The sequence below is a fragment of the Bactrocera dorsalis genome, chromosome 5 (genome assembly GCF_023373825.1).
Source record: "Bactrocera dorsalis isolate Fly_Bdor chromosome 5, ASM2337382v1, whole genome shotgun sequence".
NCBI lineage: Eukaryota > Metazoa > Arthropoda > Insecta > Diptera > Tephritidae > Bactrocera > Bactrocera dorsalis.
The window spans coordinates 7,498,240-7,526,114 of record NC_064307.1 but is presented as its reverse complement, the minus strand read 5'-3'; the positions used below and the strand labels follow the sequence as shown (position 1 = coordinate 7,526,114).

The 27,875-nt window shown below is 35.8% G+C and overlaps 6 protein-coding genes across 9 annotated transcripts in view; 4 read left to right on the top strand and 2 right to left on the bottom strand.

The window, feature by feature from the left end:
- Positions 1-11,785, bottom strand: part of LOC105223434 (uncharacterized) — a 32,446-nt gene extending 20,661 nt beyond the window's left edge. Inside the window, exon 1 of one of the 2 annotated variants that reach the window (XM_029549147.2) lies at positions 10,618-11,785. The gene's annotated coding sequence lies outside the window, so the exon portion shown is untranslated. The remainder of the gene's footprint in view (positions 1-10,617) is intronic. The other variant, XM_029549148.2, reaches the window with a different exon arrangement.
- Positions 11,786-13,810: 2,025 nt separating this feature from the next.
- Positions 13,811-21,144, bottom strand: LOC105223403 (ankyrin repeat domain-containing protein 36B). Of its 2 annotated transcripts, XM_011201128.4 has the most exons (7): positions 21,046-21,144; positions 18,009-18,664; positions 17,809-17,953; positions 17,685-17,747; positions 15,739-15,816; positions 14,345-15,516; positions 13,811-14,257 (listed from the first exon to the last, which is right to left on the bottom strand). In XM_011201128.4, exons 2-7 carry the CDS (start codon positions 18,201-18,203, stop codon positions 14,021-14,023), a joined length of 1,890 nt encoding a protein of 629 aa, XP_011199430.2. In that variant the 5' UTR covers positions 18,204-18,664; positions 21,046-21,144; the 3' UTR covers positions 13,811-14,020. The 2 variants fall into 2 exon arrangements, with proteins under 2 accessions (XP_011199430.2, XP_011199431.2); XM_011201129.4 differs by lacking the exon at positions 21,046-21,144 and having other exon boundaries at positions 17,703-17,747; positions 18,009-18,304.
- On the top strand, positions 15,823-17,676 carry LOC105223402 (uncharacterized). Its single transcript, XM_011201127.4, has one exon. It carries the CDS (start codon positions 15,889-15,891, stop codon positions 17,575-17,577), a length of 1,689 nt encoding a protein of 562 aa, XP_011199429.2. The 5' UTR covers positions 15,823-15,888; the 3' UTR covers positions 17,578-17,676.
- On the top strand, positions 19,021-20,978 carry LOC105223405 (UDP-sugar transporter UST74c). The gene has a single exon (XM_011201132.4). The coding sequence runs from the start codon at positions 19,293-19,295 to the stop codon at positions 20,355-20,357; it is 1,065 nt and encodes a 354-aa protein (XP_011199434.1). The 5' UTR covers positions 19,021-19,292; the 3' UTR covers positions 20,358-20,978.
- A 2,557-nt stretch (positions 21,145-23,701) lies between the features above and the next one.
- On the top strand, positions 23,702-25,988 carry LOC105223407 (ubiquinone biosynthesis protein COQ4 homolog, mitochondrial). The gene is made up of 4 exons (XM_029549150.2): positions 23,702-25,100; positions 25,159-25,363; positions 25,438-25,661; positions 25,731-25,988. The coding sequence occupies exons 1-4, from the start codon at positions 24,805-24,807 to the stop codon at positions 25,882-25,884; spliced, it is 879 nt and encodes a 292-aa protein (XP_029405010.2). The 5' UTR covers positions 23,702-24,804; the 3' UTR covers positions 25,885-25,988.
- Positions 25,989-26,029: 41 nt separating this feature from the next.
- Positions 26,030-27,776, top strand: LOC105223404 (RAB6-interacting golgin). 2 transcript variants are annotated; one of them, XM_011201131.4, is made up of 5 exons: positions 26,030-26,156; positions 26,261-26,384; positions 26,504-27,053; positions 27,117-27,257; positions 27,311-27,776. In XM_011201131.4, the coding sequence occupies exons 2-5, from the start codon at positions 26,285-26,287 to the stop codon at positions 27,549-27,551; spliced, it is 1,032 nt and encodes a 343-aa protein (XP_011199433.2). In that variant the 5' UTR covers positions 26,030-26,156; positions 26,261-26,284; the 3' UTR covers positions 27,552-27,776. The 2 variants fall into 2 exon arrangements, with proteins under 2 accessions (XP_011199433.2, XP_011199432.2); XM_011201130.4 differs by having other exon boundaries at positions 26,134-26,152.
- Positions 27,777-27,875: the final 99 nt, after the last annotated feature.

Sequence of the window (27,875 nt, the reverse complement as noted above, 5' to 3'; positions counted from 1 at the left end):
AATAATGTTATTTCTAACCTTCTTCATATTTGTGTGGCCTCAACTTTAAGAGCGTACGTTCAATTTATGGTCGTCATAATCGGCCTATCAAATTGTTGATTTGCATCAGCATCTAGTGGAAAAATTTGAATCCACAGGCACAGTTCCCTTGCCAGAGAGACAAAGAAGTGCCCGTAATGTGATGATGCCCAAATCAGTCTTTCAAATGTCGTTCTCAAGCGTTGAGCATCTCGGTGACGTCGTTGTGGTGAATTTTGCGAAAAGATCTTGGTCTACATCCATACCAGTTCAAGTTGACAAAAGAACTGAAGCCGCTTGAAAACATGAAAATGATCCAAATTTTCATCGAAAAATCACCTTCAGCGAGGAGGCTCATATCTAATGGATGGCTATGTCAATAAGCAAACTATGCACTATTTGTCAAGCATTAATCCACACGTACTCCATGAGTCAGAATTGCATCCCGAAAAAATTACAAATTGATGTGATTAATAGGCCGGTGGCGTCATTGGTACGCACTTCTTCCATGATCACCAAGACCGGCGGCACATTACTGTAAATGGGAATAACTAACGCTCAATAAAAACCGAATATTTTTGGCCCGAATTAATATGGGCTTGGACAATATGTGGTTCCAACAGGACGGCGCCACAAGCCACACAGCGCATGTCACAATCGATTTATTGAAAACCAAGTTTGGTGAACGTGAAATCTCACAAAAAGGCCCAGTCAATTGGCCGCCTCGATTGTGCGATTTGACGCCGTTAGACTATTTCTATTTGGGGCTACTTCAAGTCTATGGTCTATGCCAATAAGCCAGCGACGATTTATGAACTTCGTACGAATATCAAACGTGGATCGCAGTATCACCCAATCTATGCTTGAAAACCGTCGAAAATTGGGTTGAGCATCTGGACTTCTGCAAACGGGCCCGTGGTAGCCATGCAAAAGAAATCGAGTTCCATACGTAATGACATCGAATGTACTTTCACAGGAGTAAAGAATTTTATTGATATCCCAAACCCTTATTGAAAACCCCATTATATTTATACTGACTTAAAGAACATTGAAAATGTGTCTTCATCTTTATTGTTGTAGACACCGCTTACGCGGTTATAACTGATTGAAAATATTTATGTAGTTAAAGTAAAATGTCTAATATTTTTTCTTAGCAATTAATATTGAAAACATATCTCCGCAGCGATTTATAACTGTACATGCACATGTGTGTATCTAATACATATGTATATACTGGATTAAATACAAACGAATATAAAATATATACATATGCATGTGTTTAAATGAGGTTCTTGGTAAGTAAGCATCATCCTTCTTTGAATTGAAGTAAAATTTCACGCATACGCGCACTCATCATTATCGCATCAACAACACCAACAACAATATTCCGAACGACGAATTTATATGCGTATTTTTATTCGGTTCACTGTATCGAAAATATATTAAAATAATTACATACGCAGCCACGCGCCAGAAAAGGAATGCACACACACACTCGCATATCCGCACACAGACGCGAGCACGAGTCGGTATATGCGTGCATGAGTCTTAAGGAGCGAAGGTTTTCACTAAAAGTTGAAGCAAGCGAGAACAAATACATGTGTGTATGTATGTATGTATGTCTGTATGCGTGTGTGTCTTGGCGATTTCTTAATTTTCTCATATTTTTATTTTTACTACACCCAGTACAGGCGCACAATCGAACAGACACACCAACATATACATAGAAATGTACATGGCTTCTCCTCTCATTTGCTCGTTCATCTCTTTTGGGTGAAAAATTAATTTCATTTCATATTTTTCGCACTCGTATAGCTCGCCTCTGCACATCCTTGCTTCTCAGGCGGCGTCTCATTAAGCATACGCCATCTCTGTCTAACACTAATTTGTTTGTTCCCTCAGTTGCTGCGGCCGCTTTGCTGCCGTTGTTGGCTTTCAAGCGAAAAAGCCCGCTAAAGGCGTTAACATGTGTGCCACTACGTATACACATACATGAGCGACCTGTGTGTGTATGAGAGCGTTTTTATTTTACCCCCCTCCTCCGCCATAATGAATGTGGCGCAATCAAAAATTTCCGTAGAAAAAGAAAGAATATTAATAATGAAATATAAAACAGAAAATGTACATTGGCCGAACTGTGTAACAGTATACTATGCATACGTAATTGTTTATGTGTGAAATACATATGTACAATACGAACATGGATTTCAAAAACTAACAGTGTGTGTATTTATGAATAATTACGCATGTGTGTGTAGGCGTGTGTAATTAATGCGGCCATCTGTATCAAGAGTATTTAGTTTGGTGCATTGCGTTCAAAGGAAAGGCACACACACATACACTTGTGTAGCGGTTTCATAAGAGTAATTCTAAAGCGATTGTTGAGCAGTCGATTCACTGTCACTACACCTCCAGCCTGCCGCACCGGCCAGCTTCCTACTCGTAGCTACCTGCCGACTGTAGCTTAAGCCCCCTTTCGCACAGTGTCCAGCGCGTCTGACACGTGCTGTTGCATATTGCAGCCTTTGGCGGTGATCATCACCGTTACAAGTCCAATTTTATCAATCTAAGAACAGCCAATGCTGCCAAACACACACTCACACTTACATACATTTCGAAAAATTATTAACGCAGCCATTGAAATGCCGCTATCGGCCAACATGCCCCAAAAGCAACCTCTCACCCCATTCCGCAGACTAAAGAACACAGTTGCCATCCTGCCTGAGCCAGACCAGACGAAGAGGAAGAATTATCTCGCAAAATTTTTCACAAAATATGAACACAAAATAAGCGAAATTCTTCGGTAAGAAGGGGGCAATGCACAAAGAGAATGAAAGCGTGGAGTGTAAAAGGAAAAATTCCCAATTTTCCTGCGTCAAAGCGAAAACTTTCTTTATTTTCTATTGCCTCCACCCACCCCCTTTCCCTGAAGTAGAAATTTTGTGCGCTTGCTTTTGTTGCCAGGCTTCCCGTGCAATTTCTTTGCCATTCACCCGCGCGTGCCCGCCTTTATAAAACCATCAAATTATTTTCTTTTCCATTTCTGACACTCAAAGCAACAACAAAAACTGTGCAAGATGTGGAGAAATATTATTTTCTAGTTATTCCACGCTTGGTCTGCTACACAGACATGTTCTGGCCGACAGTGCAACCAGCCGCCCACCGCTGTTCCCCACTGTTTGCCTACAATTCGCTTATTCTTTTATTATCCTTTTAGATGGAAGTTTTTCATTTTTTTCGCCTTTCATTTATTCCTACCCCACCCCCACTGTGTACACAAAGGTTTAGCGAAACTTGTTTGTAGTTTACGGTAAATTAGGTCGGCTGGAAATTTTTATGACTACTGAATTTAGCAGTGTAGTCTGAAGGATTGTAAAAAGCGATCGTAAATAAAACTACAGTTACTCTGCCTTTGCATTATTTTTAGGGGATTGTGAGCACAATTAAAGTCTATATCAAAAACATGATTCATTTCTGTTAATGAATTCGATGGATTTTCTCGAGAAACGTGTGAAAGACCGCATTTGGAGGAACTAATAATATTCTATAATCTATTCTAGATCTACAATGCATTCGTATACGCGATTCTTTTCCGGATTTGCTGATCTCTTAAGAATGACCTTGGCATGCTATAGCTATGTCCGAACGTCTTCAAAACAATAGTTACGAAGGTAAAGGCAAATAAATCGATTGTAAGCGTAATTGAAGGCCTGTGGTTCTACAGCTCTGGAAAGTTAGAAAAGTCGACAACATCAGAATCAGAACCATTATACAAAGTGCCAGACGAACCGTCTAAAATAATTTGTCAATGTCGACATACTAGGTAAGTAGGTAGGTAGGATAGGTAGAGTAAGGCTCAATTAGGACTAGCTGTGCCATTTTGGTGCACTAGTCGTAGACCTTTATGCTATCGCTATCAGTCTTCTTCTTCTCTTTCAAACCATTTTGTGGTTTTGATGAAGCAACTTATGTCTGATATGCTTTCTGTAGACATAGCATTTGGAGCTTGATGGATTTCTAGTATTCTGTGCCGGATCTTCGATAGAGCTAGGCGTTCCCAGAGAAAGTGGCAAATTGTTTCCTTATTCCCTATTAATTCGCCTTGACAGATGTTGTTGTAGGGCATGCCCATTTTGGACGCATGTTCTCCAAATGGCCAATGATCTGTTATAGTAGGAGTTAGTCTGTAAATACTGTTCCTGGACCTATTTAATAAGTAGGTAGATCTTTTCTTGTTATATGTTGGCCATATATTTTTAGATACATTGCATTTTGTTATATTTTTCCATCTATTGTTTGCTAATCGTTGAAATTGTAAATTGAGCTCCCTCCTGATCGATACTAGCGGGCTGGGTATCCATTCTGCCTCGAATTCGTTTAGGAAAGCTCCTGCCTTTGCCAACTCGTCTGCTTTTTCGGTGAAGAAAATGTTCCTGTGGCCGAGAACCCAGATCAAGTCTAGGTGGAGCTTGTATTCTAGTGAGATCTGTGCATTCTTTCTAAGAACTATGCGGGAATTAGTCATGGGAGACGACAAGGTCAGGAGAGCCGCCTGGCTATCCGTGTATATTGCTGCTTTATGTATCCTCTCGTAGTTATCCAATAGTGCTTCGGAGGCCCTCTCTATGCCCACTACTTCCGCTTAGAAAATGCTAGCCGAGTTCGATAGTTGAATACCGAGAGAGAGAGAGAGATGTCCAGATCGTCGGAATATACTCCAGTGCCTATTCCGCAGTTCATTTTGGACCCGTCGGTATAGACTGAGATGGTATCTTCCTCCCCTACTATGCCCCTTCTTCATTTAGTCTAGAGGGTATCCTCACCTGGAAGCGTCTATTGAAATCCAGCATTAGAAGAATGTAGTCTGATTTATTGACGTTAACACTGAGTTGCTTTAGGATATCACACTATTTTACATTGTTTGATTTTGTCAATGAGTTTCGCGTGAAAGTATCAGCTTGCTAAGATTTCCTAATATACCACCGTAGACCCAAGTTACAAATAAGCTAGATTACTATATAAGCTCATACAGTGAATCAGAATATCTTTCTGCTAAGTTTTACTAACACTCATATCTCCAATTAGTAGTAGGTACTTATAAAGGTATGTTCTTGCAAAACCCCTTGACCCACAGAGCTAATATATCCTACACGGAACTTATAGGGGTATGTTCTTACAAGACCCCAATGAGCCACGGTGCAAATATATTCTCCACAAAACAGCAGAAATATTCCGACAAGGAGATGCAGTATTCTCGCGCTCACTTTCCTATGAATATTCACATATTCGGGTAAAATATTGTGCTTCCTTGGGCAAGTATGTAGGTATAAGCATGCTGGTGGTCGTATCTTATAGCATTATAGTGTGTGTATGAAAATATAAAAGTTATAAGCCCCGACTGTGTTGTATATCAAAATATTTAAAAGCAAATATAATACTCGTATTAGGACAGCGGGAAAGCGGCAAAAGAATGAAAGGCAGAAATTGTAATATCACCGCACATAAGCAAACTGTGTGGGCTTCTGCATACTAATACACATACATACGTCGGCATATACTCATACAGCTGTACATAACCACTCATACGAAAATGAAAAAGTGTCGAACTGTAGCAAAATACTTTAATGTAGTGCCCTCAGGGGTGGAGGCGTATAGTATGTACGGTGCCACATATTGTGGGCAAAGGCAGGTGGAAGAGTGCGTGGCGAACAACTTTCATAAAGGAAGCCGCAAATATGTGAATGCAAAAGCAAAAACGAAACAGAGTCAACAAACACAGCTTCAAAGCTTAGTTGGTACTAAATTGCTGCCTTGTTGTTGTTTTTCGTTGGAGTGCACGCTGTGTAAATTGCGTTGGAATGTTCAAAATATGTATACACATACATATTTACATGTGCGTAAGTGCCTATGCCATTTTGCGTATGTGTGAATTGTAAATAAATAAAAAATAATATTAAACAGTTTACACAGGCATGTATCTGTATGTGTACACACATATAATACGAGAGTTTATTGATTTTTTATGAAAATGCCATTTTGGTTCGATACCACTTTTGAGCCTGAATACGCCTGTCGATGAAATTGCCGCCAGACGTACATGACACGTACACATTCACATGCATACAGGAAGATTGGGCTGTGCCACATCATTGTGCTAGCTTCGCCTCTAAGCTCTGCGTACTCATAATATTTCGCCTTGCATTGGTATTAAAATTATTTAATCTTTATAACAGTCATTCAGCCAGCGCGGCAGTTCGAGCGCAGTTAGCTGATAACCCATGATTTCCAATCGCACTTTGTACACTCAACTGTCAAACTTTAATGTGCCTCACGCCCCCACCAATACCGCGGACACCGCCCGGCCACCCTCAGCCCCCTTGCTGAGCACCAGCTCGACTGCTCGACGGCTCCATAGGGTTTGCCTAGCGATATGGGGTGGTTGTGCGCCTGTGTGTGTGCTTTCAAGGCGTCTATGTATGCGTACGTGTACATGTGTGAATTTATTTACAGCAATATTTTTTATCGCAAATTTTTTATTATTTTCGATAGCAGCGATTCAAATGAGATACGATAAATTGTGCATAAAGCAATGGCGAATGACAATTTTTAATGAGCAAGGCTATGTACATACATATATCCAAGTACAGTCGCCCCACAAACCCGTAATGTGTTTAGTCGAATCTTGGTGCTGACAAGCAAATCTAAAGACCTGTGTATATGTGTCTGTACGTCGTCTATGTATTGAAACTGTGCGATTATTCCATCATAAAATTCAGTAGTTTATTAAAATATACACATATATACGAGTACATATATATTTTTTCATTTTCTAATATGTAAGAGTATTGCGTTTATATATACTATAATGGGACTCATACTAAATCTATAGACAAATTATTAATATTTGTTTTTATAGGAGCTAATAACTGAAAATATGAAAAAGAGAATTTGGTTTATTGAATTGACGTCAGTTCTCCACCTCGCCGAAATTAAAATGTGGCAATAATGAAAAACAATCCCGAAGCTTTATACTGCGGATGTGTTAAATATTACACTCATATAATGTGTACACATATGAGTATATATAATACATACATATGTACAAATGAATTTATTCTGTGGAGTTATTAGGCTTGTAAATAAGAACTGAATATGGCGAAAATGAAGTGCATAAATTAGAAACACACTACAAAGCTTCTTTTCACTGAAATTTTAATTTTTTTGTAACCTTCGTCCAAATTCTAAGTCAAAGTTTTAACTAAAACCCTTATTTTTTAACTTTAGGTAATCTTTAGGGAGTTATCCTGCCAATGCGGACACATCTTTTTCCGATAAGTCACCGGAAATGGCCGAAAATTTCAGAATTTTTTTATTTGTAGTGTATGTTTGTAACAATTAAAAATTCTATTAAAATATTTAATTTTTTATATGAGAAAAATTGTTTGTTTTTTACCCGAGGAAACCCATGTAACCATATAATCTAGCCTTTAGATGCTAATGATGCAAAAGGATATTTAAAACGTTTGTATGTATGTATATAACAAAATTTCGAACTTATCTTAGTCTTATTTTCTCGATCAAAACCAGGGAACAAAACTTTAACAAATCGCTGCAAAATTATTTGAATCCAATTCACGAGTGATCCTAGAACTAGAGGTACTTTTGAGGCAGATCACGCGTGAGTCATGTCAAGCTTTCATCATGGAAAAGCTTACGCCTGAACAACGTTTACAAATTGTTCAATTTTTTTACGAAACACGTTGTGTAAAGAATGTCTTTCTCGCGCTTCGCTCAAATTTGGTCAACATTCGGCCTACTGAGCGTACTAATCGCAAGACCCATTATCCATCTTAAGTCTCAGCATCCATTATTGGATAATATTCGACCATAACCAGCACGCAGTGAAGAAAATATAGCAGCTGCTGCTGAGGGTGTACACGAAGACCGTGGAGAGTAGATTCGACGCCGTTCGTAGCAACTCGTACTGAGGTATGAAACGGCTTGGCGCAAAAGCGTACAAAATACAGCTTGGACAAGAACTGAAACCGTCGATGTTCCCACGCGACATCGTTTCGCTCTATGGGCTCTTGAATAATTCCAAGAAGATCCGAAATTTTCGAGCCAAATGTTGTTTAGCGCAAAGAGAAATCTGAAGAGTTTCAAGAGATGCCATATCATCCAGAAAAAGCAACGGTTTGGTGTGATTTCTGGGCCGGTGGAATCATCGGTCAATTATCCTTCAAAAATTATGTCGGAGAGAAGGTAATCGTCAATGGTGACCGTTATCGCGCCATGATAACCGACTATTTGCTTTCTGAAATTGAAACTCGTGATCTCGGCGACATTTGGTTTCAAAAAGACGGCGTCACTGCCCACAAATCGCATATTGAGAAAACACTTCGGTGGACAGATAATTCCACGTTTGCGTATGCGGCCAATCCCGCTTTGATTCAGGACGTGGAGCAAAATATCAATTGTGTCATTCTCCAGTTACCAGTCGAAATGTTCGAACGAGTCATCGAAAATTGGACTCAACGAATGGACCTTCTGAAACATAGCCTCGGCTAACATTTGAAGGAGATAATCTTCAAAAAATTAGTTCTATAGAATGTTCTTTCGAATGATAATAAACATTCGCTATTAAATTTGAAGTTTCTGCGCATTTTCTTAAAAAAGGTAAAATCAACGCTCCACCTGATATTGAATATTAATGAATAGAGAGCTGAAATAATCCATGGGTATACCCACCATATGTAGGTTTTGAGACAACTTTAGGGTGTCAATATACAAGTATTTACAGACTTATATATGTGTATCTCGAATTCCGCGATTCTTACCTAATTTAAGCTTAAATGACTGGACTATGAATGTTTACAGTGACGAATACTATCGTCCTTCGATGCAGGCACTCACATTTGTATATCTCAAGTTCTAATTTGCCGATTTAAAATTAATAATATATTTAAATATAGAAATTAAATTTGTAATATTTCTCAAAAATTCGACAAAAAATTAAAAAAATCGACCTCCATTCTTGAGTCGCCGTCTTTTTTGAATAAACAAATAAATTTGCAGCTTTTTGAGATAGCGAGAATCCATTATTGCATAATTCAATAAAAAACATAATTTTTAAAAAATAATTTTCTTTATTCTTCAAATAAAAAAAAAATTAAGAAGAATTTGTTGCAAAAATTAACAAAATATACTGTTATAAGAATTTTTCTTAGTGGCATATCGCCAAAGAAGGTATATACAAGAAAACGAACGCCCAAGAAATATCATATTTGTGTTTTAAGGGGTTACATGAGTTTACGGGTTCCCTTGAGAATTTGGCTAGGCTAAGTGCGCCGTCTTTAAACGCGTTTTTCTCGAAACTGTGTTTTTGAAGTCGGTTGGCAAGATTTCTCGAGAACTATTGAACCAAAATTCATGAAATTTTACACAGGTGTTTGAGATACAATTTTTAAAGACTTGAACAAAGGATTTTTTCGATTACATCTATTTGAAAAAAAAATGTAGAGAAATTTTCATTTTTTTGTAAAAATATCTGCCAAAAATCCAATTTTCAGGTTTTTCCCCTTCGTCCAAGTTCTAAATTAAGGTTTTAACTAAAACACGAATTTTTTCACAATAGATGATCCTGTAAGGAGTTATCCTGCCAACGCGGGCGCATCTTTTTTTCGAGGGGTCACCGGAAATGGTGTCGCAATGGCCGAGATTAAAATATTTTAATCCAAAAATTTCACATCATGTTTGTAACAATAAAAATTTTATTAAAATGTTTCATTTTTTATATGAGAAAAAAATTGTTGAAAAAAGGCTGTTTTACCCGAGGACACCCTTAATATTAAGATGTTGGATTTTGAAAAAAAAGAAAAAATAAATTAAGGACTAAAATTTATGACTGACAAAGCGAATAGGAATATTTGAAAACCGGTACTTTATTTGTCTCCTACTATATTCCTCAAACTCCCTGTAAATATATGTACATACATATTTAGCAACTAAACAAAACTGAAGTTATTTAATCACAATCAGAAACATGCATATTATACACAATAGTCAAGTTTTCATATCTATTGTAGATATACATATATTATATATATACATATGTATATACTAGCAAATAGGATTAGATGTGCTCTGTGATATCTGTATAAGTTACTAGTATAAGAAGCGTACATATAAATATAAATTTATTTTTAAGAAAACAATATTTAACATTATTTACACACTGGTGCTAATAACATGCAAAACTTCATATTTTATAATAATGCAACAATTGCCATAGTATGTGTGATAGAAGCAGTATTTGTAGCAAAAGCAAATTTATAATAAATTGTGTAAAAATAGTTTAAAAATGCATAAATATAATATTTTGAAAATTCAATTCATTTTTTTCATAATCCAATCTATAGTATTATCTATATAATATTTTTTTGTCCAATGTCTTTAATTTTGATTGCCAATTGGAAGTTTAATCTTCGGTTATCGCTGCAGTTCGTAAGCGTAATTAAAGTGTACGGTTTCCGCTCCTTGTTGGAAGCATACACATTGTATATACATTGGCATATTATGTACATGGTGGATTGGACTCACAATGTCTTTGGCTAAATGCTTAAATCTTTTATTTGTGTTTGCTGTAGAAAATTCGTATTAAAAATATTGTTTGCGTTGTTGCTGCTGGCGCTCGGATTTGCACTGCCTGGCGACAGTGATATTCGCAGGAATTCGCCTTTCCTTCTAAACGCCAACATCAATGAGACTATTGTGCTGATTAGTTTTACGTTTAGTGTGATGTCGCGGCACCTGTGTGGTTCTCATTCGATATGAATGTTGGAAGAGTAGTTTTCGCTTGGAAGCACTTGAAAGTTCAACTCGTTTGCATATTCACTTCACAATTGACCAAGTGTTCGAGACGGTCTTACTGTAATTCCACTATGGCACGCACACATGCCCAAATTCATATGATGTACATACGTATGTATGTAAGTATGTGGGAGTGTGCATTATTTGCGAATTCGATTATCCTTTGTTTGCCATTCACTTCATGAGCTTACACACACTGCAAGAAATTTTTCGTTTTCCCTTTTTGTTTCTTTTTTTCTCTGTTTTACGTGAACGCTCAACACTTTTTCGTCATTTATCTTTTCTTATCACTTTATCATTATACTGTTTCCCGTTAGTTTAGTGTTGTTTTAGTTTTTATTTGCATTAAAAATTACCTTTTTATTTATTATTTTATTGATGTTTTTGTTTTTAGTTTAAAAAATATATATAGAAACACACCAACAACATTCAGATTAGAACCAAAATACATAGAGAGCAGAAAAAAATATTAAAGTATAGAAGAAGAAGAAGAACAAGAGCCTCTGCTCTATTTGCTGGCAGTTAATTTCCAAACTTACAGAACTTTTACAGGGTGTATCACTTATTTATCATACCGACAAAAATTACACGCGCAAAGTGTAGCCTTACACGGCCACTTCTGTTCACGGACGCGTTTTCTGTAGACTGATTTGAATTTTCCATCCTCAAGCATGGCGAAGCATAGTAAAGGCAGTAAGCAGCCCGTCGCACCGCCGACACACCGACACGGCCAAAAGGATACTTCAGAGAGCCAGCTTTTCCGTGCGACTCCCACACAATGGCAACGCATATGTGTACCTCGTGCTGGTATTGGTGAGTGTTGACTCCATTGTGCGGTTACCACCCTTATTAGCATTTCCTTTCGCAAGTGTCTCAGTGAAAACTCGATAGAGTGCACGGTATTGCCTGTGACTATCAACAAGCTAAGCAGCTACAAAGTGCTTCACACATATAAAGTCCATTCAATTCGCTCATTTGTTACTGTCGTATTTACTTTCGCTCTCGAACTCAAGAGCAAAAAACGTAAAAAGGACTTGCAGTGCGTATGTGTGTGTGTGCGCTTGTTTATATTATACTTGTATTTATATTATTTGTTTTGTGGTTTCGACATTTCTCTCGCATGTCATAGGGGGACGATGGACAGAATTCGCATGGAGATTAGATTACTACCTCTAAAGGGTAACTCTTTAAAAGGTTACTTTAAGAATAGTGACTCTGTGGTGTCTATTAGAATCAGATAAAACACGATTCTTTATTAGTCCCACTATAGATATAGGATATTCAATTCTCTGACACATATTACAGCTTACAAACTTATTGAAATTTCTCTGATATACATAAGTACTTTTGACTTTTAGTCAGCTGATGCTTATGTGTCGAAGGAAAACCCAAGGAAGGCCAACTGCCTGTGAGGTTTTCTATCTGAAATTGAATTTCAGCTCCTTCAAAATCAAAGTAACTACGATCTTACTTCTTTAAAGCTGCTTCAAAACTTCAGACTCTGAAGACGCAAAATCCTCTTTGGACAATTTGTGAAATATTTAAAATTACAAACAAATAAAATTATTTTATATTATATATGGATGTTGTCTTGCGTACTAGATTATTTACACTCGTATATACATATATCTTCATATGTAGGTTTACACACATCCATATACATCAGGAAGAGCCATAGTGTGTAGAGAACCACCAAAAAGCGCTGGAGAATGTAAGCCAAATTTAAAATGCAATGCGCCTGCGCGCTCACATTCCAGCGCCTGAGTTAACACAATGTGAGAAACACTGTTATACGCACACATACATATAAATATATTGGTGACATTCATACAACTGCAGGGGGATGTATGTAAGTATGTGTTCTACGCAACCACTGCACCCTGTATTATCTGTCTGTTTACAAGCGCTTGCTGTTTTTTATCAGCGAAAATAATGAAGACAACGCCATTAACAAGGCCAAACACAATTTGAGTAGTTGTTGTTATTGTTGATTGTCTGTTGCGCGCTAAACAAATTGCGTCCAGTGTGGGATGTCTTGTCTGTTGTTAACTGCTTCGTTGACCGGTAAATTGTAAATGGGTTAGAAAACGTGTGTGTGTGTGTGCTAATGTATGCCACATACATACATATGTATGTGTACGTGTTTATGTAGACACACGAAAAACAATTAACTAGTCAAAACGTTGCTAAAGGCTGAAAGTTAATATTTTCATTTCGATCAAAATAATAAAAAATCAAAATAAAAAGATTTAAAATTGAATTTAATTTAGTTGGTGCCAATTACCATCGAAAAACAAATATATGTACATATTTGACAGGCGCTGCAATGTAATGAATCAGGCCTACACATTTTAATCAATCATGATTGTTTCCACGTCACACTACTCTTCCACTCATTTTTAGAAGAAATTCAGCATTTTTCAGCTTTTCTTGCGTTGCTTTTGGGCGCGCAACGTGTCGGGCGGGAAGAGAGTGGGCTTGGGGTTCCTAAGCATCGGTGAGGGTGTGTGTCGCAGGGCATTCAAATGATTGCCGGAAATTGTTGGGCAATGTACGCAATGCAAAGCGTGCCTCAACAGTGGTGGAACCGCTGTGAGAAACTTTATGAGCCATTGCGTTCGACTTCGACTTTTTAAAATTCACTTAAATTTGTGCTTGGCACGAAATATTGAAATATTTGAGCGTTATTTAGTTTATTGTAGTTTTTAATACGAAAATAGCAGTATACAAGTATTGTCATGAAAGCAAAACAGAATTTGCAACAACAACAACAATAATGTCAAATAAAAATATGGAGGTAATGAGAATCACAAAACTGAAGGAAATTTATTGCTTAGAAAGAATAAATGAGGTTGGTATAGGGGTGACACACACACACACGCACACTTGCACACATTGTGATTGAGCACGCAAAAATGCAAAGTTTTACATTTCATTTCAGGTTTTTATTAAATAAATCGATTGCGTATGATTATGCATAAACTTGTATGGATGTATGTTATTTGCTTTGTCTAAGCAGGGAGAAAATTCCTTTTGATAGCAAAGTATTGTATTTTCCGAAATCTGCATGTACTACTTATTTGTATATCTTTACATATATTTGTATGTATATGATACATAAATACTTTCAGTTTCACTTTTTGCGCTGCCGCATAGCCAGCAACTCTTTGTACTGCTCGATAGATCCATCCTCGTGCTTGGAGGCGTAACTTGGACTCGGCTTTTCTTTCTCTTCGGCAACTTTTACACGCTCCGTATCCTTTTTGGAACGTTTGGACTTCTTGATATTGTCACGCACACGTTTGCCAAGGCGCGATGTCGCCAGCACTTTGCTTACTTTAGAGCTCTTCAAATAGCGCGAATGCCACGACTAAGAAAAACGAGACAAACAATCATAATCAGCAAAAATATATATAATTTTCCAAAAATGTATAATATAATTAAATGATGTACTTACTTCGGAACTAGTTTTTTCTCGTTCATCCTCCTCGCTTGAATCTAGTGATATTACGTCTGCATCCTGCTCTTCATTGGCTGTGTTGGCTTTGTTTGGTGAAGTTGCAAAGGATGATTTTGTGTTTGTGTCTTCCTCCAGATGCTCAATCATTTCCTCTTCAAGATCACCGCCTTCGAGCGAGATGACATCATCATTGCCATCGTCCTCATCTTCGAGGCTTGGTGCTAAGTTTTGCTCCTCCTTTTTCGGCAGTGCAGCATTTATGGTCGAAATGTTTGCTTCGGTTGCAGTAGCTGCAGAATCCGGTATTTTTTCTGTCACTTCCACAGCAGAATGGTTGTCTGATTTATTTGCTTCAGCCGTTACTTTGTCAATTTTTTGTGGTTTTGTTGCAGAATCCGTATTCTCAGTGGCTGATGAACTCAAACTGGGTGCATTAACTTCCATATGATCGTCTTGTTGATCATTTTCCGTTTGACTTTCGATCAGTTCACCTTCTTCTGGCTCCGTTAGTTTTCGTTCCCGCGAAGTTGTATTCTCAACCTTATCTTCTGTGCCGTTAACACTGCCGCTTTTAACACACTCAACTTGTGTTGTTTTCTTTTTATCTTTCTCATTGTGTTCGCCGTCCGAACTGTCACTGATGAATAAAGTTTCTGGCTCTGGAATTATTGGTATTACATCTGGTGTTGGCGAACGCGACCTTGTCTCTGCCTTCACATCTTTTGCAGCAGTCACCGATTCTTTATTTTTAGATTTATTTTCAGATTCGCTAACCCCGGAATCGGGCTCCTGGTTGCTGACGCGATAATTTCTCTTCATTTTAGTTGTTTTTGTTGTTTGAGATTCATCCTCTTTGCTCTTTACTTTCACATTTGGTATACTAGGAGTTTTAATGTCAGCCCTAGTAGTTTCTTTGCTCGCCTTCGAAGAGGAAGTTTGCGATTTTTCAGCATCTTTACTTTTCTCGCTAGATTTACGTCTGCGTTTACGTTTATGCTCTTTGGGAGTGGTTCCGTTTGTGGATTTGAGAGCGCCCTTTTTTTCATCAGCCTTCTCGGGATCTGAGTCTACTTCGATTTTTGTTACTGGCTCGAGTGCTAGTTGCGAGCGTATAGCTCTCGCACGGGCTTGCAATTCCAGAAGCTCCAATACGCTTATTTGTCCGTTATCTGCAAATTAAAGCATCGCCAAGATTAAAGAATGCAGGCAAGAAAGTTTCTTAATTTACTGTTAAAAAAGTGCTTTCATTGTGCTGAGCCAAACTTTATTAAAACACACTGTAAGTTTACTACTTAAAAAAGTATTCATTCTTCGTAGATAAACTCAAGTGTTTCACTCAATGTTGTTTGACTTTTTCTGTCACTTCTTAAATTTTGCTTTGTGATACTTACTTTCTTCTTTTTCGGCAGGATTTTTTGTGGATTTTTTGGTGTTGTTTTTAGTGTCCGATGCGTTCGACTTTTTCTTTCCTAAAATAAAATATTTGCTGCTTTAAAATCGAAAGTATTATAAATATATTTATATATATTTTTTTATAAAAGATGGAATACGGTCTCGAGGACCGTGTACGCGAGGCTGTCACTTCGCAAGTGGGTGAGGAGGAGGAAGACAATGAGCGTGAATTTCGGGTGCTCTTGAATGATAATCAAAGTTTAATGAAGCGTTTGGAAGAGTTCAAACGCGCATGTGACGAACATGAAAAGCATGCACGTAAGCGTTGCAAGCGTCGCTACTACAATCTTGGTTTGATGGCGCGCATCGTTATGGAAACAACAGACGATGAACTCAGGAGTCTGTTGAAGAACGGTGCACGCACATTTCTCATTGACACCGTGACTAGTAAGCGCAACGAGTTTGAACAATTGCTCATTCGTTCTAAAACCATAATTGATAAATTTCAAGAGGAAGAACCCAGAATTCGCATACCAATTGGGATAGCATTGCAGTTCCAAGGCGACTGCTGTCGTATTGGACGTTTACGTAACAATTGTTCGGTGCTTTTACATCGAGGTGATATTATGACGCTAACTCTCGATGAAGCTTACCGATATTCCAGCTTTCGAGAGATAGCCTTTGTCTTAAATTTAAAATATTATTTCAAATCATTGAAACTTGATGATATTTTGCTGCTCGGGAATGAGGTAAAAGGCAAGATAGTCAAAAAACTTAAAAACAATATAGCGCTTGTAATTGAAGATGCTGGCATAATTAATTCGTATGAATATATCGAGCTACCAAATCAATGCTACTCATTGTCAAACGAAACCTTCCCCGACTTATTTATGAACGACCTTCAGCTGGCCGCGCAATCGAAAGCCGATTTTATCGTATTGCCACGCATCCGCTGTAAGCCATTCCTTCGTACCTTGCGTAACAGTTTAAAAGACGAGTATAATTTCAAATTAATTGGCACAATCGATCTAGAATTTATAAGTTCAAAAATGCTCGATTTAATGGGCATCGTTAAATTACTGGATTATGTTTGGATACAAGACATGTTCTGTGCCAACACTTCCATGCAAAATCATATAATTAACGATTTAATACCGTTGGCGAAATGTTTGAAAAAGCCCATTATAGGAACAATACCATTGGAACGTTGTAGTGACTTCAAACGATTTGAAAATCATGATTTTCTGTGGCGTATCGATACGATGTTTATACAGAAGAGTAGTTGGTGCAACAAATACCCGCTGATAGTGAAAAAATTGTTGCCTCTGAAGGATTTCCACAAAGCTGTTGTAGAAAATTCGACGGCTTTGAAGAATATTCTGTCCTCTTACCAAAGCATCGTTAATTTCATAATACGGACAATCACCTCAGTTGAGTGTCAAGCGATTGTTATGCATAGTAAATGCGAAACGGCTGCTGTGGCATTGGGACGTGTAGAAATTTATTGTCCCGTCTTAATGATGTTGCCTTTAGAAAGTATGGAGGAAAATGAATTTGAATGCAAGTTGAAATTGGCAAAGGCACTGAACTTGCGACGGAACCTGCGTGGTATTCTCTACACTAAAGAAATGAATGAGGCGAATCTCAGCCCAATTGAATATGGCATCGAATTTGGGCGCGTTAGTGGCTTATTGGAAACCGGTGATTTTGTAATTACACTGGAAGTCTGCAAGGAAGATGAAGACGACGTTCAGTATGGTGTTAACGAGGACGTAGTTATACTTCGAGCTTTCTATTTGCCTCCAATACCTATTGGTGAAAAATTTAAATACAGCTAACAACTTCTGTAACAATAATAAAAATCTCCAAATTTTCGAAATTAAATTGAGTTAATATATGTACATATATGTATGATTGTATACTAATAAATATGTACATAGCTTACCGGCATTGGAAGATGTACCTTCGATTTCACTATCTGATGATATTTCTTCAAGTGAGATGTGTTCTGCAAATTGTTAATAATATAGAGTTACAAATCAAATCAATATTAACTTTTTTAAACATACCTTCTTGGTGTTCCACATCAGAATCCCCGGATGATTCTGTATCCGACGGGCACTTTGTGGCATTAATTATGGATAGTAATCGTTTGGTAGATATACATAACAATTCATTCAAGCAGAGCTCTTCAATTTCATCCATACTTTTTTTCTAAGTAATTGTGGTACTATTAGAAAATATTTGCAATATAAAAATCATTTAGTACCTTCAAGAAATCTGGAGCTAGATTTGTAATTGTTTTCGGTTTAAGTGATCCAAAAATTTGTTTTACTAATTCCAGCCGGTCGTCAATGTAGTGCGACATGGGGTGAAGAGAGCGATCTTCTTCAGTTTTTTCCTTCTTTACTTTAATGGGTTTTGGAATTTTACCAGACTTGGTTTTCTTCTTAGCTTTATGCATTTTTAATTGAATTAACTTATTTACCAATTTAAAAGAATAAACCACTTTTGTAAATACTCAATATGTCAGCTGTGCTGAACTAGGGTGGCCCATACCTTTTCAAAAATCAGAGATGCATTAAAACACGGCACTGGGCGAAACTTCTATCATTCATTCATTTATTCATTCAACTTCATTAAAGTAACTATACACGATACACTTGTGTTTTCGATCGATGCGAATTTTTTTCGCTATACCTCCACCACGTACAGACCCACTTTAAGTTCATCTCTCAATTGAATTGTACTTTTACAATTTTGGTATAAATTTATTATAGATGAATTCGCATGCGTTATATTTTATTTATGCAATAAATTATGCCAACATGTATCCTTGTCGTTTAACTCATACTGTAATTTTTTACTTTTTGATTTTCAAACACGGCATAATTGATCTTAAAAAATCGAAAAATGGCTAAAAATCTTCTCAATAATAATAAAATTGAGTTATTCTAAATAATTTAATAAGATTTATCATTTTCTTATATCAATTATAGATAATTAAAAAAAAAATGTCAATAGGTACGCCATTAATCATCCCTGTTGAATCTGTTATACAGATTAAACAGCTGATTTTTGGTGATTAGTATTCCGCCATCAAGTATTTGTTCATTGACAAAGTTTCCAAATATATTATTGAATAATAAAATTTTATTTTTATAAGGTAAGCTGTTTCAATAATTTTGAATTTCGGTATAGTGTTCATAGTTAATGCAAAAATGTCATTTCACTTCTTCGCTAATTGTGCTAACTTCTTTGACAGCTGCTATGAGTTTGTGCTGTCAGCTGTGAAGTTAGTCTATTCGCGACTGTCAAAATGGTCACTAAAATTTCGTGGTGATGTTGTTAATTTATAAATCTGATTACCTTATAACAGATAACCTACTAGTTAACAAACGTTATGCCACATAATAATTAGTTATGTTGCAAATAATAATATTATTATAAATATAATAAAATAGTAGTGAAAGTGTTAGTGTTTAAAAGACTGTGATTTCGTAATTGAAGGAATACTTCACAAAGCGCCCTGCCGCTTTTTAACTTTAGTGCAATGACCACACATAACAGTGATGAGCAGAATACTACACTTGACCTGTCTAGCAGCAGCAGCAATGATAGTAAAACAAGTCTTAATTCAAAGGAGCTGCGCCATAACGACGATGGCACATTGTTTTTTAAGAAGGTCGGCAGTGCCCTTTTCTATGGAATGTCATCCTTCATGATAACCGTTGTGAATAAAACAGTTCTTACATCGTATCATTTTCCATCATTTTTGTTCCTAAGTTTGGGCCAGTTGTTGGCTAGTATAGTGGTACTTGGACTTGGTCGGAAGTTGAAGTTCGTATCGTATCCTCCACTAAAACGAAATACGTTTATGAAAATTTTTCCATTGCCATTAATATTCCTTGGAAACATGATGTTTGGCTTAGGTGGCACAAAAGAACTAAGCTTGCCCATGTTTGCCGCACTACGTCGTTTTTCAATATTAATGACGATGTTACTGGAATTAAAAATATTAGGAGTACGACCTTCGTTTGCTGTACAAGTTAGCGTATACGCCATGATAGCTGGTGCCCTACTGGCCGCTTCGGATGATCTGTCATTTAACATGAGAGGATATACCTTCGTAATGATAACCAATGCGCTTACTGCATCGAATGGAGTGTATGTAAAAAAGAAGCTGGACACTTCGGAAATTGGCAAATATGGACTAATGTTTTACAATTCACTATTTATGGTTATACCTGCACTGCTTGTTACTTATGTTACTGGAGATCTGGATAAATCGGTCGCCTACAATCAATGGCAAAATCCTTACTTTGTCATACAATTCCTAATGAGTTGCTTTATGGGCTTCATTCTATCATACAGTACAATACTTTGTACGCAATACAATTCCGCGCTTACAACAACAATTGTTGGCTGCTTAAAGAACATATGTGTAACATATCTGGGCATGTTCATCGGCGGCGACTACATCTTCTCATGGCTAAATTGTATAGGAATTAATATCAGTGTATTTGCGAGTTTGCTATACACATACATTACGTTCAGGCGGAAGCAAGCACCTGATAAGGAACTATTAATACCAACAACAAGAGGAATAGCAGTGTAGTATACTAAGAAATTTACTTGTAGATAAGTATTAGATGTATAAAAAGTATTGCCGACACATTCAACACGGAAAACGTGCATTATCTATCAAAAATATATGTACGTACATATGTGAGATGGTATTTGCATTCGGAAGCTAATACTAAAGCAGAGAAAAACGAAACTAAACGCGAAAAGTTATTCGACGTCAAAAATGTAGATATTAATGAGAAAACAAAGCGTTTGTACGAGTACACACTAGGACGAGGCATTAAAAATATGCGTGTATATTTAATAAATTATAAGAACCAATAGCCATGTACGTAATATTATATCGTTTAGTTTTTAAAAAATTGCCAAAGCCATAGTTATACTTTGATATGTGTAGCATTGAATTTTATGTTCCGATTTAGGGGAGGTAGCAATTTATTTGTAAATAAGTTGTGGGTGTTAAAAATTGCATGCAACTAAAGTGTCATAGTCACTAGCTCGACAATGGGCAATGTATGTAATTTTGCTATTGATTTAAGTACCAAATGATATAAAAAAATTATAAAAGATTTACTTTAGTCAAACTAAATTTGTTTGTGATTTTGTATATCTAAAATAAAATATAACTCATGCATATTTTACTAAAGGAAAATCATGTGTTTTAATATTTTGTGGGTTAACATACACAAGTATCTGTATACAAATTAATTCACCCTTACACGTTTGTAGGTAAACTAGTATTCCTATAAGAATTTTAAACACTTCTAGCTGTATGCGTGTGTAATTAGTTGATTAACGTAAAAATTTTCATTAGCACAGAGTTGTGTATATAAGCTTAAAAATTTGCCAACAATTAGTAGCCATCGTCAACTTGTCTTACATTTGCTGAGCTGTCTTATCATTAGCGTAAGTTGTATATACCAACGTCAACGTTTACTTGCTTTTGAGTTGCTTACTATATGCATATGTACATATATATGTGTACGTATGTATCTTTGTAAGCATTTACAGTTGTTTGCATTACTGTGCATGCATAATATGGGAATCAAACAAAGTCATGTCGTAGATAAAATATTTTTTCAATACTAAACCACTTGCGAACTAATATGAACATACATAAGGGGAGCTTCTGCTTTAAAATAAGCCCAAGTAAGTAATTTGCTGCAATTAGTAGAAACAAGCGTTCTTTCCCAAAATGACTTACCTACTTTTGCTTGGTAATTTGTGAGTATGCTTATCTAAGGTTTTGCTTTTTTTAAGTACGCGCATAGCCCGATGTTTGCATGTTTACACATACATATGTATGTATGTACTTACAAACATAAAAACATTTCATATACATACATATGTATGAATAGTATGTGTACTCAACACCCCACTTCACTCGAGTTTAGATAAAAAAGTGTATGTGATACGATGTAGAGAAGCCATTATAATACTTTATAGCTCATGAGTAGAAATAAAATTTAAAACCAAACCATAAAGTATTTTTATACAAACATATATGTATGTTTATGTATGCACCTGAATGTAAAAACTATACGCATGCGTAAATTTGATTTCATCCTTAGGTATAAGGGACTGCGCGTTAGGATTTAGCGGGCAAGTTAATGCCGAGTTTAGTCAACAAACTTAAATCTTAAATAGTTTAGGCAAATTTCAGTAATATCCACTTTTAGGTATTTACAATTGATAATGATCAATGCCAATCTGAAAACAATATGGTGAAGTTAGCTTAGAAGTACGCTTTTTTGAAGTTCTTTAAAATTTGTTGTCGTTCATACACACTTGTAATGTACATACATACATACACGACGGTACACACCTAAGTGCTACAAACGTATGGGCTTAATTGTTTTTATAACTCGCAAATCGAGTTCATTGTACCCAAAAAATAATCCCACAGATCGATGCTGTAAAAAGAGTATACATGTGTATGGCTATGTCTGTACATTTGTTTATAGTATTACCTAAGCTGAATAGTGCTGTGAAGTGATGAATGAACATACATACATGAGAACACCTTTGATGGCCTTCAAACTCTCTGAGAAATGACGAATCATTTTATATTCTTTTGATATGTATATTCCTATGTATATACCATATGTACATACGATATACATACATATGTATATATCTAAGTATTGGAAATAATCATAAAGACTTTTATGAAATCAAAAAATATTTGAAATTATCAAAAATGAATTGATATAATAGTACTAACCGTGTAATTTTAATTAACTCGAAATATGTATATTATGTACATTGTTATTGACTTTATTCTTAATTCTTCATAATTAACCTCCCAAGGGATAAACTCAGGCTACTGGTCGCATTTTACACCGGCCACTGCAAGTTGAATATACATTTATTTAACATGGGCCTATCCTCTTGCGCTAATTGCCGGTTTTGCTACAGGGAGCCTGAAACCCCGGAACACCTGCTAATTGACTGAATAGCAGTCTGTAGACGCAGGTTAAAGCCCCTTGGATCCATGTTTCCGGATAGGGATCACATCGCCTCACTAGCACCCAGCAGGATATTGGACTTTATCAATATGCTGGGGCTAAGTGAGTCCCTGTGAATTAGGAGAGGGAACAATAGACCTAATGTCGCGGTGCATTCCTCAATTATTTATCTATCTATCTATCTATCTATGTACATGCATACATATGTATGTACATATAAAATAGATATAGTATACATACATATATTAGATTTTTAATACGTTTATACAGTAACTTTTTTTCACGATTTTAATTTCACGATTTTCAGTTTTTAAAATTGTGCAATAATCGTATTCTTCCTGAAAAAACTCTAAAATTTAAAAACAACATTTTTATGACGTATTTAGTTTATTCAATTGTGCCAAAGACAGTTATTTGGCATTGAAACTTCTGTTTTGTGAATACAATATCTTTTATAAGCATTCATCCACTTGTAGTTAGTTTCCTAGCTTAAGAATGGCTAAATGACACTTGAGTACATAGCGCTGTTTTTGTCAATATTATTAATTATTTTTCGTCATATTTTGTTTGATCACTAATACAATATAAATGGAATTTAGTGAATAACCGAAAAACACCGTAAATAAACGTATATACGTACATATATAATTATTTATTTGATTAACAACCAAAATGCTTTGCTTGCATATCTGCAAAACGCTTACCTGAATACAAATATACATACACACATCATACATACATACATATATAATATTAATAATGCTTATTGGATATTTTTTTACAATACATAATTTTTAGTATTTATATAAATATGTACATATGTATTTACATATATATATAGTAGGTATATATGATTTATTATAAGCATATTAAAAGTATGTACATACATACAAATATGTAAGTATAAGTTTTATTCAAGGCAAATACCATTTTTCGAGCTCTGTGAAGCTTTTGAGAAAACAATAACTAAAATAGCAATGACGTCGCTTTATTGAAGGTTTGGAAGTGGCTATATAAATAAAACAAAAATTAAATTTAATAACATGTTTGTTAAATTACTCTAACACTAAATTTATACATATGTATACTGATGTACAGATGTAAGATTTAAAACATATACAACTATGGTAGGTAAATGATAAAAATACATTCCATCTCACATATTATACATACATACAAATGTATTTACAATCTGTTTGTAAACTAGCGGTTTATTAATCGAAATCGTATTATAATTGATTATTACAGCATGAAAAGTAATGCGGAAATACAAATTATCTCGCTTCATTACTATTGCTCATCATTTGCAACGCTTATAAATAAAAATTAAATACAGTGTCTGATAAAGGAAGGTGTTAAAATATTTTTGAGTGTATGAATACATACATACTCGTCCGGACACCAAAAATTTAATTTTTACCAAAATAATATTTTTCTTGAAGTGGACGCCAATCAGCAGATATTTGTTTTGATTATTCTATCTATTTGCGTATGTACATACATATGTATGTATTTATGTATGTATCTTAGTTGATAATTATGGGAAGTCCATGATCAATCATACATATACGTATATGTATATAAATATATGTGATATACTGTGTGTTCATAAAAAAAATGGAATAGTACGTATGATATGAAAGCTGACGCTCTATTAAGGAGACACCTCCATACGAACATTAACCGTGCACCTTGGCCGGCCCCAATATTTTTTAATGTTTATTAAGGACAATCTATTAAGCGGGCAGAAAGGCTGGTCCTGCGGATATTTCCTTATGGGACACTTCATTATATATGTATGTATGTATGTATGTGTGTATATGTATATGAAAGATAATTTGTGGGCACAGGTTCGAAAATTAAAAAAAACTTGTTATCTTAACACTTTTACTAAAGGTTATTTGGATGCATATGCAGATAAGATATAAATAGAATTGATAGACCTTTTGATGGTAATGAAACCAATTAAAAATGATTTATTTTGTAATACTTCGTTAATTAGTATATTTTATGGAAAAATGTAAACATTTATCATTAGCAGAACTATTCACATCGAAAATGTTGCAGACTGTTCGTACAAATCTGTTAACGCGCTTGTTGCGGAATCCCCGTATATGTCGTCATATTACAGCTACAGCAGAAAGCAATACTACAGGCACCGAAAAAAGCGATAGTTTACCGGGTGATGAAACACACTTGGACGAGTTTACCAAAGAGTTTCTTAAAAATCGCATAGAAATGTCGCCTTTTCAGAAGATACTACTCGGGGCGGGTTCATCGATTGCCGCCTTAATAGATCCACGAAGGTGAAGCAATGAGTGGCAAATGTAGTTATTTCTCTAATATTTTAGTTCATCCTCATAGGCATGACATGATCGCCGCTTTAGGGGAAACCACCGGCGAACCGACCTTGAGGAATATTTTTCACACAATGGAACTCACTGCTGAGGGTCAGCGCATACTGAAACAGAAGCCACGTATAAACACGCATACCGTAGATATGAACCATTTACGTTCCTTAGGAGAGAATACTCTTGGTCGGGTCTACGTAAAGTTCTTGGATGATAATGTAAATTTAATAATTATGAAAACTATATCATTGAATGCTATAGGCATGAATAATTAATGAGTTAACTTTTACAGAAAGTAACACCCGACTCGCGTATGGAAGTACGTTTCATTGCCGATCCAATGCTAGCATATGTGATGACGCGTTACCGCGAGTGTCATGACCTGGTGCACACAGTGCTGGGAATGCCTACCAATATGCTGGGTGAAGTAGCCGTCAAGTGGGTAGAGGCGTTGAATAACGGACTGCCTATGTGTTACGGGGGTGCAATATTTGGGGCTATGCGATTACGTCCTAAGTAAATATGAACGTGTATTATGTAAATTATGAATGATGAAAAATTCGAAATTATTTTCTCAATTTATAGACAACGGAAGGAGTATGTTTCTCGTTATTTGCCTTGGGCTCTGAAAAATGGCAAGAAAATGCAACCATTAATGCCTGTATTTTGGGAAGAGCGCTGGGAGCAAGATATAGGAGAACTTCGTAAAGAATTAAATATAACGATCTTAGAATTATGAACCCAAGGGGTAATTCCTAGTATACATACATATATGGACTTGTGTTAAACATTATTATTTTATTTATTTTTAATAAATAAACAAATGAACTGAAATTCACCATACATACATATGTACATATTATATTCGAACGAGCAAATAACAGATCAAGAATAGTTTTATCATTTTCGAATTTAGTGCAACGATCGCAAAGCAAATGAAAGCGGCAACACTGTCCGAAGATCATCAATTGTTGATGATGTGTTTGACATTTCTCGCTGTTGTGTTGGTTGGTAAATATTAAAATTCTTGTTTTATGGACCATTGATGTTTTGCTTGCATTAAGTTTAAAAATTCTCCACTCATTGTTATATTAAAAGGTGGCTTAATTTTTAAGTTAGATTTATTTACACAATATAAAATGTCGAACAAATTCGACGGCTTCAGTCAGGATGAGATAAAGAAAGTTTCTGGAGGTTCCACTAGCAGAAGTAATCAAGGCCAGCAAATAGCGGAGGCAAGTAAGTATTATTTGTATGTATGTATTAATACTGTATACGTAAGAATATGTAAGTATAGATACCATCTGTTATACATGTTAAATTAATTTAAATGAATAATTATTATCACATATAAACAGTAAAGCCAGCATTTCGAGGACAGCATGGAGGTATAAGACGTATGCCTGAAAAGTGGTCAAGATCAGTTGAATCTCAAAGGAAAGAAATGAAAAGTTCTCAGTCATCGAAATCTGTGCCTACGGGTTTACTAAGCAATAAACCAGAAAAAAATATTGTAACGGTAAATGATACCTTGGAAGACATCAACCTTGATGGCAGCATGTCCAAATCAATTGAGGAGGCGCTGTTCTACCAACCCATCTGTAAATTAGCTGTAAAGTCAAACGGTGCAAGCAACAATCTCCATACCACAGAATCAGATGAATCTTCAATATTGAAGCTTCCAACCGGAGACAATAATGTATCTTCCACATCTACAAATGAGGCAGATGACTCTTCAATACTTCCAACAGCACAAGAGTCAAAAGTCTCTAAACCCACTATGGACCTGCTGAACACCGATTCTCCCTTTAGAGGAATGTCTCTGAGAGAATTTGAAACGCAGCGTAAATTGATCGAGGAGCAAAATAAGCAGAAGAAGGAGCTATTGCACAAAGCTATAGAATTACAGTAAATATATATTTGTAAAATATGTGAAACAAGTTTCAAATTATTAAATCCTTTATTTTACAGTTCACAAAAAACCGCTGCGGAGGCACGGAAAATTTCTGAAATCAAAGAGGAACTTGCCAAATTGGACAATGACCTGGCGCTTGATGTGTCAATACTACGCAAGCAAATTGATAATGCCTGTATCTATTTTTCGCAAGTCGAGTAAGTCTATATTTTCACATATTTGATTCTAATACAGAAGTGTACTTTTATAGGAAACAGTATATCAAAATAGAGGCTCAATTCTTAAAAGCAAAAATAGATTTACATAATGCGGCAGAGAAAAAGGAGCTGCTCACTGAGCATTTATATACCGTAATTGCTCATAATGAAGATCGCAAAGCGCAAAAGCTCTCGGAACTTATGCAGAAAGTTGGTTTAACCGAAACGGGGGACTTGGACGTAAGAACTAAATATGCAATGAATGGTGAAAATCATGAAAGTCAAGAGAAGTAAAATTCTATAAAATTATGTATATATATGATATATTTCCAGAACTAACTACTTATATATTTACAATAATTTTTTACTAGTATAAATATGTGTAACTTATCCAATAATTCAAAAGTTTAAATATCCCGCTTTGTATTTAACAAAATGTAGGCATATATTACCCATAATTAGATGTATTTATATTAAAAGTTGTTATGTATTTATTAAAGATGGATACAATTTCCATACGCCAATATTCGAAATAAAACCATATACATTCGTATAGATAACAACAGAGAACGTACGTTCTCTGACAAAACTTAAAAATACTTCACTTCACTTGGCAAC

Coding starts and splice junctions, on each gene's coding strand:
- LOC105223402 (XM_011201127.4), top strand. CDS start 15,889: ATGGAATACGGTCTCGAGGACCGTGTACGCGAGGCTGTCACTTCGCAA.
- LOC105223403 (XM_011201128.4), bottom strand. CDS start 18,203: ATGCATAAAGCTAAGAAGAAAACCAAGTCTGGTAAAATTCCAAAACCC. Junction 17,748..17,808: donor TGATGTGGAACACCAAGAAG/GTATGTTTAAAA, acceptor AACAATTTGCAG/AACACATCTCACTTGAAGAA. Junction 15,817..17,684: donor AGGTACATCTTCCAATGCCG/GTAAGCTATGTA, acceptor ATTTTATTTTAG/GAAAGAAAAAGTCGAACGCA.
- LOC105223405 (XM_011201132.4), top strand. CDS start 19,293: ATGACCACACATAACAGTGATGAGCAGAATACTACACTTGACCTGTCT.
- LOC105223407 (XM_029549150.2), top strand. CDS start 24,805: ATGGAAAAATGTAAACATTTATCATTAGCAGAACTATTCACATCGAAA. Junction 25,364..25,437: donor TAAAGTTCTTGGATGATAAT/GTAAATTTAATA, acceptor TAACTTTTACAG/AAAGTAACACCCGACTCGCG. Junction 25,662..25,730: donor GCTATGCGATTACGTCCTAA/GTAAATATGAAC, acceptor CTCAATTTATAG/ACAACGGAAGGAGTATGTTT.
- LOC105223404 (XM_011201131.4), top strand. CDS start 26,285: ATGTCGAACAAATTCGACGGCTTCAGTCAGGATGAGATAAAGAAAGTT. Junction 26,385..26,503: donor CCAGCAAATAGCGGAGGCAA/GTAAGTATTATT, acceptor ACATATAAACAG/TAAAGCCAGCATTTCGAGGA. Junction 27,258..27,310: donor ATCTATTTTTCGCAAGTCGA/GTAAGTCTATAT, acceptor GTACTTTTATAG/GAAACAGTATATCAAAATAG.